Genomic DNA, 12,298 nt, shown 5'->3' with positions numbered 1-12,298 from the left:
TTTTGCTCATATCGACTAAATTTAGCGTCCTACAGTGAAAAGGAATTTAATTCATTATTATCACAGAAAATCGAAAACTCCATTCAAATCCTAAAAAAATTCAATGTTTTGGTATGAAAAGCCTTTTTTTGCCGATATTTCTTAAACCAGGCGTTCTAAATCGAAACTGCTCTTAATCCGGGATCACTCCCCCCAGAAAATCGAAAATTCCATCTTAATACTGAAATAATCGAAATTTTTACATGAAAAACTTGTCTTTGTATGTGTTTTGCTGCACAGAGTAAGACATATTCTTATATTCCTCTAAAGTGTAGAGTCTACACTTTGGCATTTGCTCTCTCAATAAAAGAGAGCACTGTTACATCGTAATTAATAAATTATGTTCGCCGTAGATCTTTTTTATCTGTCTGTTTGTAGCTTAACAAAAAAAAAAACACCTTCACTAAGATTTGTTGCCATATTTAATCTTTTATTGGTCCATCAAAATGATTTTACAATTTCAATAATCTTACCACCATGCCTTTCACTCGATTCAGGTGAGATGATTGATGGTGAGATCACTTGTTTATGTATTTGATTAAAAAAAGAGCTATAGCGAGCAAGTGACAAATAACGATAAGGGATTTACCATTACTCTAATGAGAGCAAGAGAGTTATGTAGTTTTAAATAGCAATGACTATTTAACATTATAATGAGTCGGAGATGAGAAATATAATTTAACATTAGAAACAATTTTACAATTTTATTTTTTTTTCATTCAATTTTGATTTCATTTAATATATGAAATATACTCAAGCTGATTACAATAGGTAAATAAACATAATGCTAATAAGAGCAAGACAGTTAATGGATAATTTTTTTCATTTTAATAAATGAATTATTAAACTCAATAAAAAATAATCAAAGTCTCTTGCATAGCGATTGGTTAAAAATTCGATGAGAATTTGAGAGTGATATAAAAATATATTTTTCAGAGCAAGAAACAAATATTTACCATTTCTTGAGGTAGAATTCTTTCAATGCGTCCGATGATTGAAGAGTTGAAATTTCTCTTTGAAATCAAAAGCTCGAATAGTCTGTCGCAAACAGAAAAAAATCAACCCTTCCATCAACGCACGGATTGACGCATGGTGTGTAATTTAACCTTTATCATATATTAGGATTCAAGTATAATAGAGGCGTTACCATTACCGATTTAATGTAATGCTAATGCGAACAAGTGAGCTAATGCTGCTGTTATTGTAGATGATCATTTGCATAGCAATGATTACTTAACATTCTCATATGTATTTAACATAGATGAATGCTGGTAAATGCAATTTAACATTAGACACAACTTTACATAGCAGTGCAGATGAAAAATATAACATATGCAAAAATAAAACGTAATGAGGAATGTAAATTAAATGAAAATGATTATTATTTTTTATTTTAATTACAAAATGACAAATATCCCAAAATTTATTAAATTTTATAAAAAATTTCAAAATTTTATAATTTTTTAAAATTTATTTTTTTTAATTTTACACATTTTTAAATTTTATTTATTTATTAATTGAATAATATTTATAACCATAATAAATTATGATTAAAAATAATAACAGAAAGTGGAGTACAAACTACAAAGGTTTTCGACCCATTTAAAATTTTATAAAAAATTATATTTTTAATTTTATAAATTTTTTTTTAAATTTTATATTTTTTTAATATTTTATAATTTTTTTTTTTAAATTTTATATCCAAGACTAAGTAAGACAGAAAGTCAGTACAAGTCTTCAGAATACAGGCCACAATGAATACCAGGTCTTTTTATATTCTATAAATATATCTCTCTTCTCCTATTAATAAATTTTCCTTCTTCTTCTCATTGCAGTGACAAATTTCCATCGAAATAGAAATTAAGGGCTTACACATGTTTCGCATATATAAGAACATATGGAAACAAGGCTCAAAACAAAAATTCACAACAAAAAAATCCAAAGAGTTTACTGAGAAGTTTCATTAAGTAAAATTTTGTAAAACTCCTAAAGAACCAAACAATCTCGCCTTGTTCCCCCCCGCGCACACACTTGCACACACAAACACAGAAAAATGCATCGCAAAACGAATCCTCGAAGATATCGATTATTATACAACCTAATCACATATTTACTGGTTTGTCAATATCTGGCTGCCAGTATGCCCTCCTCCAAGGATTCATTACTATTGACTGATTCCGAGGAAGATGTATTTAGTAAATTCGAAGACATAAGTGATGAAATGGATGGCGAAGAAGAGATAAGACTATCGAAAAATGATAATCCTAAATATTCACATTGGAATAAATTGGTTGATGTGGATGCCTCCTATCCGGATAGCACAGATGTCTTTAGCCAGGGAAAGGCTCCATTGGCACCAGCATTTCATCCTGATGAATCTATGGTGGGAGGTTTAAGCCATTCGGGCGAAGCTATATCGTCTAATGTTAATAGCAGCAGTAGTAGTAGTAGTAGCAGCGGTAGTGGTGGTGTTGGTAGTGGCTCTAAAGCTGTGGTAGCCGCTGGCACACTCGATGAATTTGTCACCGGCAAATTGGGAGCCTCAGAGACGGGGGTAACACTGCCCTATTTTCTCACTGAACCAGAAAGCGTTTATGTGGTTAAAAATCGTCCAGCCATACTAAAATGCAAAGCAGCACATGCCCTGCAGGTTTGTAAACAAAAACAAAAATATCCTTTATCACTATCCTTATTAGATTTTCTTATTCGGGTTGTTATGATTATTATTGTTGTTATTGTTATTTTTATTACTATTGTATTATTGTTGTTATCTTAGTTGGTTTGTTTATTTAGAAAATAAACCTTAGCAAGGACCACATATCCTTTTCTGTTATTTCCTATTAAATAATGGCTTAGCATATACTGAGAGAAATGAAGTAATTTACACATTAAAAATACTAAAAAGGTTCAGGATAAAAAGAAAATGTTAACGTTTGTATAACCATAGAATGTAAAGACATTTAATTAAAATTAACAGTGCTGTTCTTTATCTACAGTGCTTCTACATTACACCCAATTGCTCTTACAATTCACTCAATTTCTCTTTGGAGAAAGAGAATTGCCATACAAATCAATCAATTGCCAGTTACATAGCACAAATTTTATATTATTTTAGAAAATTTGCTATTTATTGTTAAAAAAAGAAAAGAAAGAAAACAATTCAAAGATAATTTTAAGATTATTATTTTACAGAAGAAAAAAGCGCAGACAAACCCTAACACTGTTAATTTACTTGAGATGTCTATACATTTATAGAGTATAACTAAATCAGGGTTATCCTGATTCAACCACGAAATTAATTGATCCAATTAATTTCTTAATTGAAATGTCTTCAATCACAGAAATGATAGTATCAATCAATAAAATTAATTGATCCAATTAAAAAATAAATTGATACTAATAATAACTAATAACTTTTTTGATTGATTTTTTTTAATTAAAAAATTTTTGGGAATCAATTAAATTTTTAATTTAATATTTTTTAAAACTCAATAAAGACAAATTGAAAATTACGATTTAACAAAAAAAAAAGAATGCCATCTATGGAGAGCAGTCAATAACAGCACTGTTGTTTGTCTACAGTGCTTATATATTACACCCAAGTGCTCTTATGGTTCACTCAATTTCTCTTTGGAGAAAGAGAATTGCCATACAAATCAATAAATTTCCAGTTATAAAGCACAAATTTTATATTATTTTAGAAAATTGACTATTTTTTGGTAAAAAAAAGAAAGGAAAGAAAACAATTTAAAGACAATTTTAAGATTATTAATTTGCAGAAGAAAAGAGCGCAGACAAACCCAAACACTGTTAATTTAATTGGGATGTCTATATATATATAGAGTATAACTAAGTCATGGTTATCCTTACACAAAAGAAAATTGATTCAATCACGAAATTAATTGATCCAATTAATTTTTTAATTGAAATGTCTTCAATCACAGAAATGATAGTATCAATTAAAAAATTAATTGAAAGTCAATTAACAAAATTAATTGATCCAATTAAAAAATTAATTGATACTAATAATTTTTGTGATTGATTTTTTTCAATTAAAAAAATTCTTGGGAATCCATTAAATATTTAATTGAATATTTTTTAAAACTCAATTAAAACACTAATTGGGAAAATTTTCGTGAAAGCTTTTATGTGTAGCTTTTTAAGTTATCAATTTTAATTATAACTTAATAATGTAAACTTAAAATAAATAAAAAATAAAGAACATAAATGTTTCTAATATTACCAAAATTAAATACCGTATAAAAAAAAATAAAAAAATATTTTCACTTAAATTAAATTTATTTAAATAGAATTTAAAAGAAATACAATTAAATTTCCATAAAAATTAATTTTATAATTTTTATGTAAATTCCTTTTTTTCTTTAAGTGTACTACCATTTTATTCTTATATTGACTATATGCGTGTTTTCTAATGTTTTTTTTTTATTTATTCTTGGTCTCTCCTTTTTCTATTTGATTTTCAATTAAAAATGGTGCAGCTGCATTTCAAATGTAGTGGCAGCTCTCAACCCCCGCCCTCAACACACGACAAACACGTGGATCCTCACACTGGGGTGCATTTGGAGGAAGTCACGGCGACCATACACCGTGACCTGGTGGATGAATACTTTGGCAAGGGACCATTTAAGTGTGAGTGTCATGCCTGGTCCTCGAGGGGTGTTGTCAAAAGTCAGGCGGCCACTGTCAACATTGCATGTAAGTTGCAAATTCAATCAAGGAAGGACCTTATTGTCCACACACACACAGACACAGCAAACGGAGAATAAAACACAAAAAACCATGTGAATGTGTTAATGAGTGAGAGTGAATGTAAATGATGTTGGTTAGTGCTTAGGGATGACCATTTCGAATAATTAAAAAAAAAATATTTAGGGAAAAATTTTTTATGGGATTGATGGTGTAGAAATTAATTAAATTTTAATCTAAAGATCTTTAGACTTGAAAGTTGTTATATGGAAAACAGAAATTCTAGTGAATGCTACCTCGATATTTTTATTAAAATTTTTCTAAAATGGATATTGGGCCGTTTTGTTACCCTAAATAATTTAAATTTCACTTTAACAAAAAAATTCCAACCAAATTTATGAGGGACTATAATTTTAATTTATTTATAATTTTATAACAATTTTATTTTCTATAATGTTAATTTATCTATAATTTTATAACAATTTTTATTTTATTTTTTTTTTTGTTTTTTAAACTCAATCAAATTTTTCGAGTTTATGGAATTATCAAGATATTATGTCGCTGTCTATCCTAAAGCTTTTTAATTCAATGAAATAAATATAAAATCATATATGTTAGGGATTCCAGTTTTTGCTTTGTTTTTAATTTTATAAGTTGTTGGATATTTTTTAAATCCAAACAAATATTTCGATTTTATAAAATTTTCCAGCTATTCTATAAAACAATCATAAAAAGGGTTTTTAGCAAGTTCATCGTGAATTTTGAAAAGCTTCCATCAACCAAAAAAATATATATGTAAATGGCATACCTCTGAACCAGATTTATTAGATACCCAAATTTCTAATTTATTTTTCATTTTTTTAGATTTTTTGTAAACCCATTCCAATATTGCTGGTTTATTGGAATTTTCCAGATATTCTATCGCTTTTTTTATCCTAAAGAATTTTAAATTCAATTAAATAAAAGGATCGAACCTGATATATTAGGGATTGTTATTTTTAATTTATTTTTAAAATACATTTTTTGTAATATTTTTTAAACCCAATTTTTTTTATCCTAAAAAATTTTAAATTAAATTAAATAAAAAAATCGAACCTGATATATTAGATTGTTATTTCTAATTTATTTTTAAAATATTTTTTTTATATTTTTTAAATCCAATCAAATATTTCTAGTTTATTGAGTTTTCCAGATATTCTACCAAAAAAAAAAAATATTTTTAGCAAGTTCATCCTGAACTTTGAAAAGCCTTAGGTACAAAAAAAAATATTTTTTTCAAATGGAATCCCTTTGAACCAGATTTAATAAGGACCCAAAATTCTAATTTATTTCTAAGTTTTTAGTTTTTTTTTAACCCATTTTAATATTTCTGGTGTACGGAATTTCCAGATATTCTATATTTTTTATCCTAAAGAATTCAAAATTCAATTAATTAAACAAATCGAACCAGTAGAAAATCTAGAAAAATGTTTATAAATATCTAAAAAAAAAAATATTTTTTTTTAAATAAATTAGAAACCATATGTATGTTCGATTTTTTATTTAATTGAATTTAAAATTCTTTACAATATATTATATATGGAAAATTCCAATAGACCCGAAATTTTAGAATCGGTTTACAAAAAATTTAAGAAGACTAGAAATAAATTAGAAATTTTGGTCCCTAAAAAATCTGGGTTGAACGTATGCTATTTGAAGAAATATTTATTTATATATATATTTTTTTTTAATATTTTAAATTGATTAGATTTTTTAAAATTTTTAAATTGATTATAATTTTAAATAAATTAGAAATTTTGGTCCCTAAAAAATCTGGGTTGAACGTATGCTATTTGAAGAAATATTTATTTTTATTATTGTTTTTTTTTTTTTTAATATTTTTAACCCAATAAAATGTTTCCAGTTTATGGAATTTTCCACATATTCTACCAAAAAATCGTAATTATTTTTGGAGAGTTCATCCTGAACTTTGAAAAGCTTTCAACACCAAAAAAATATTTCTTAAAATGGCATCCCTTCGAACTAGATTTATTGGAAACTCAAATTTCTATTTTTTTCTAACTTATAATTTTTTAGACTTTTTTAAACCCAATCAAATATTTCTGATTTTTGGAATATTCCAGTTTTTCTATGGCTTTTTTATCCTAAAGAATTTTAAATTTAATTAAATATAAAAATCGAACCATATTTCAATGAAATATAAAAACCGAACCATACATCCAATTTTTTTATGTATTTTTAAATTTAATATTTTGCAGATTTTTTTAATTTAATTAAATTTTTGGATTTGTGGAATATTCCACATATTCTATCAAAAAATTATAAACAATTTTAGCAAGTTCATCATGAACTTTGTAAAGTCTCCAACTCCGAAAAATATTACAAAAAAATTATATTTTTTAATATTATAATTTTTAGATATTTTTAAAGGCAATTAAATATTTCGAGTTTATGGAATTTTCTAGATATCTTACCGCTTTTTCATGACAATTATTTAGGATAGAATTTTAAAGTCAATAAAATAAAAAAAATCGAACCAGATTCCAAACCGGATTCCAAATTCTGATTTATTTTTAAAATAATAATTTATTTTTTTTTAACCAAATAAAATATTTCATGTTTATGGCATTTTCGAGATATTCTATGGCTTTTTTATCCTAAAGAATTTTAAATTTAATTAAATATAAAAAACGAACCATATTTCAATTAAATATAAAAACCGAACAATACATCCAATTTTTTTATGTATTTTTAAATTTAATATTTCGCAAATTTTTTTAATTTAATAAAATTTTTGGATTTGTGGAATATTCCACATATTCTATCAAAAAATTATAAACAATTTTAGCAAGTTCATTATGAACTTTGAAAAGCTTCCAACCAAAAAAATTTTTTTCTTTAAATGACATCCCTAATATCCCCTCACTTAGATGAGGATCATGCATGCCACCCAAGGTGCGTGTGTCCTCGCATCAGGGCCTTGTTACAATCTTGATGAAACAAAATGTATTATATGTCATTTGTAATTCCATCATCGTCATCATAATCACCAACATGCATCGTTATCACGTTTTACTCTGTCAGACTGTGTGTCTGACCATATCTTTGTGTGACTTTCCATTTTAAAATTTTTTTCTTTCTAATTATCCTTTGTTGTAGATATGCGCAAGCAATTTGTCACATCGCCCACATCATTGCGAGTGGAGGTGGGTACTCGTGCTGAATTGTATTGTGAACCACCCAGTGGCTTTCCAGAACCCACTGTCAGTTGGTATAAAAATAATGTGCCCATAACGGAAAACAAGGATATTGGACCAACAGTATCGGCCACGGGCACACTGACCTTTCGTCAGGTCACTTTGCAGGTAAGCTATGGAAAAAATAAACGTTACAAGCTAAAATGGTAGCTTTAGACAAATTTGTACATTAATTGGGTCAGACATACATTTTAAAATGGAAGGGGAGCGAAAAAAAAACAAGATAATTGCGTTAAGAAGGTAACCAGCTACAGAGAGAGTGTGAGATTTCCCTATGGTTATCTCAGAATGAAAAGATTTTACTAATGGGGAGTGAGAGAGAGAGAAAATTTGCGAGTTTAATATTTACCTATGGTCTTTAATAATGATAAGAATATGCAAAGAGCAAATGAGACAGAGAGAGAGAGAGTAATGTTGAGATTTTATCCCCCCACACCTCTATTATTAAAGCTTAGTTATCAAAATTTGAATTATGTTATGAAAGAAACCAGCTACAGAAAGTGTGAGACTTTCCTATAGTATTCCAGGTGAAGACTTTGCCTATGGAGTGAGAGAGTGAGAAATGTTGCGAGAGCAATATTTACCTATGGTCTTTAATAATGAGGAAGAAAAATGTTGAGATTTCATTCCCCCATCCCTATTAGAAAAGTCGAATTATCAACATTTGAAATTCTAATTACCAAAAATGGGATTTAAAGCATAAGCAGCAGCATTAGTCATGGCTTAGTGACCATTATTGAAAATTATGAAAAATAATATTTACTTTCCATTTTTCAGGATATGGCCAATTACACTTGCGTAGCTGATAATATAGCTGGGAAACGTAATTCCGATTCAGCAGTCCTAATTGTATATGGTAATTATGGTTTACATTTATTATAAAAAGTTTAAAATTTTTTTAAATATATGAATATTTAAAAATTTATATAAATATATATTTAAATAAATTTAAATATACAAAATAAAACAAAAATATGCCAATAAATTGGTTATTTAAATATAAAAAAAAATTGAATTTAAATATAAGTATAATAAGAATTACAAATTTGTATTAATAATTTGAGTATATATAGAAGTAAAATAAATATAAATTTAAATTAAATCTGGGTTACCTCAATTATTGTTTATTTATTTATATATTTACAATGATAATAAATTATGAAAACAAACAGAAAAAAGATAGGTGGCAACAGCATAGGTTTTCGACCTGCATAATAATAATTAAAAATAAATAAAATGAAAATTAATTCAACAAAGAGTACAAATTTAAATTTGAGAAAAAAATTAAAGATTAATTAATATTTTATTTTAATTGGCGTTTAACATTTAATTTTTTAAATAAATTTAAATATGAAAAATACAAAAATATTTTTTTGTATTAAATTCAAGGAATTTCAATACAATACAACAAAAATATTTAAAAATAAGTAGTTCAATTAATAACATTTAATTTTATTTTACTTGACGTTCAAAATTGATTTTTTTAATAAATTTATACTTAAATAATTTAAAAAAATATTTTTTTTTGTATTAAATTCAATGAATTTCAATCCAATATAACATACATAATTAAAGATAAATACAATTAATATAAAACCATTATAGAGTACAAAATAAATTAAAAAAAATGCAGTTTAATTAAAAGCATTTAATTTAATTTTCAATTGCTATTCTACATAGATTTTCTTAAATATAAAAAATCAAAAAGAATTTGTATAAAATTCAAGTCAAATTCAATGACTTTAAATTAAACAATACAAAAAATCAGCTAGGGAACAAATTTAAAATTAAATAAAATATATAAAATTAAATAAAAAATTTTAAATATACAATTAAATAAAATGAAATTAAATAAAAAATTTAATTTTAATTTGAAAAAAAAATTAGTTTAATTAATAATATTTAATTTTTTCCTTGATTTTTTTTCCTTTTAAATAAATTTAATTACAAAAAATCTACGTTTATTTTTTATGTAAACTTAAATGTTTTCTTATCATTTTAATTTATTTCTTTGTTTTTTTTTTTTCTTTATTCAGTTAATGGCGGTTGGAGTTCCTGGAGTTCTTGGCGTGACTGTAAATGCCCAGGCAAACCAGCTCAGGGCCGTAAACGTACACGCATGTGTAATAATCCCATACCAATGAATGGTGGCTCCGAGTGTTCTGGACCTCAAATACAAAAATCTGTGGATTGTATACCATGTCCGGATGAGACACAAATTGTTAATACCGAAGGTTTTGATATAGCACCAGCTGTAAAAAGAGGTAAGTGAATATTTTATTTTATTGAAGACATTCTAAACAGAAGAAACTATGGAGAACAAATTTATGAGACAGCAGAGGTAAAAGAAATAGAAAAATTGCCGATTTGAAAATTTGAAATTTTATTTTTATAGAAAATTTTGTCAAAATTTTATTTCTATAGAAAATTTTTGCAAAATTTTATTTCTATAGCAAATTTTGTCAAAATGTTTGCAAATTTTTATTTATATATAAAATTTTTGCAAAAATTTATTTCTATAAAAAATTTTGTCAACATTTTATTTCTATAAATAATTGTGTCACAATTTTATTTCTATAGAAAATTTTGCCAAAATGTTATGTTTTTAGAAAATTTTTGCAAAAATTTTATTTCTATAGTAAATTCTTGCAAAATTGTATTTCTGTAGAAAATTTTGTCAAAATTTTATTTCCATAGAAAATTTTTTCAACGTTCTATTACTATAGAAAATTGTATCAAAATTTTATTTCTATATAAAATATTGTAAAAATTTTATTTCTATAGGAAATTTTGTCAAAGTTTTATTTCTATAGAAAATTTTGTCAAAAATTTATTTCTATAGAAAATTTTGTCAAAATTGTATTTGTATATATTTTTTTTTTCAAATTATTATTTCTATAGAAATTTTTGTCAAAATTTTATTTCTGTAGAAATTTTTTCTCAAAATTTTATTTCCATAGAAAATTTTTGGAAATTTTACTTCTATAGAAAATTTTGTCAAAATTTTATTTCTATATAAAATGTTGTCAAAATTTTATTTCTATAGAAAATTTTGTCAAAATTTTATTTCTATATAAAATGTTGTCAAAATTTTATTTCTATATAAAATTTTGTCAAAATTTTATTTCTATATAAAATTTTGTCAAAATTTTATTTCTATCGAAAATTTTGTCAAAATTTTATTTCTATAGAAAATTTTGTCAAAATTATATTTCTATAGAAAATTTTGTCAAAATTTTATTTCTATAGAAAATTTTGTCAAAATTTTATTTCTATAGAAAATTTTGTCAAAATTTTATTTCTATAGAAAATTTTGTCAAAATTTTATTTCTATAGAAAATTTTGTCAAAATTTTATTTCTATAGAAAATTTTGTCAAAATTTTATTTCTATGGAAAATTTTGTCAAAATTTTATTTCTATAGAAAATTTTGTCAAAATTTTATTTCTATAGAAAATTTAGTCAAAATTTTATTTCTATAGAAATTTTTGTCAAAATTTTATTTCTGTAGAAAATTTTGTCAAAATTTTATTTCTTAGAAAATTTTGCCAAAATTTTATGTTTATAGAACATTTTCCCTACATTTTAGTTCTATATAAATTTTTTTCAAATTGTTATTTCTATAGAAAATTTTGTCAAAGTTCTATTACTATAGAAATTTTTGTCAACATTTTATTTCTATATACAATTTTAACAAAATTTTAATTTTTAAGATAATTTTGTCAAAATTTTTTTATAGAAAATTTTATTTCTATAGAATATTTTGTCAAAAGTTTATTTGTGTATAAAATTTTTGCAAAATTTTCTTTCTATATAAAATTTTGTCAAAATTTCTTTTATTTTATTATTATTTTATTTATTTTGTCAAAAATTTATTTCTATAGAAAATTTTGTCAAAATTTTATTTCTATAGAAAATGTTGTCAAAATTGTATTTCTATAGAAAATTTTGTCAAAATGTTTGCAAATTTTTATTTATATATAAAATTTTTGCAAAATGTTATTTCTATAAAAAATTTTGTCAACATTTTATTTCTATAAATAATTATGTCAAAATTTTATTTCTATAGAAAATTTTGCCAAAATTTTATGTCTTTAGAAAATTTTTGCAAATTTTTTTTCTATAGTAAATTCTTGCAAAATTTTATTTCTATAGAAAATTTTGTCAACATTTTATTTCCATAGAAAATTTTCTAAACGTTCCATTACTATAGAAAATTTTATCAAAATTTTATTTCTATATAAAATATTGTAACAATTTTATTTCTATATAAAATGTTGTCAAAGTTTTATTTCT

At 24.3% G+C, this 12,298-nt stretch overlaps 1 protein-coding gene across 1 annotated transcript in view; it reads left to right on the top strand.

The window, feature by feature from the left end:
* Nucleotides 1-12,298, top strand: part of unc-5 — a 148,015-nt gene that overhangs the window by 76,307 nt on the left and 59,410 nt on the right. Inside the window, exons 2-6 of the mRNA XM_075308783.1 lie at nucleotides 1,875-2,689; nucleotides 4,539-4,755; nucleotides 7,906-8,111; nucleotides 8,781-8,859; nucleotides 10,040-10,267. Of these exons, the coding sequence (XP_075164898.1) occupies nucleotides 2,093-2,689; nucleotides 4,539-4,755; nucleotides 7,906-8,111; nucleotides 8,781-8,859; nucleotides 10,040-10,267 (1,327 nt within the window). The 5' untranslated portion in view covers nucleotides 1,875-2,092. The remainder of the gene's footprint in view (nucleotides 1-1,874; nucleotides 2,690-4,538; nucleotides 4,756-7,905; nucleotides 8,112-8,780; nucleotides 8,860-10,039; nucleotides 10,268-12,298) is intronic.

Source organism: Haematobia irritans, chromosome 5 (genome assembly GCF_050003625.1).
Source record: "Haematobia irritans isolate KBUSLIRL chromosome 5, ASM5000362v1, whole genome shotgun sequence".
NCBI lineage: Eukaryota > Metazoa > Arthropoda > Insecta > Diptera > Muscidae > Haematobia > Haematobia irritans.
Note: the sequence above shows the minus strand (reverse complement) of the source record. Positions and strands in the feature narration are given on the sequence as shown.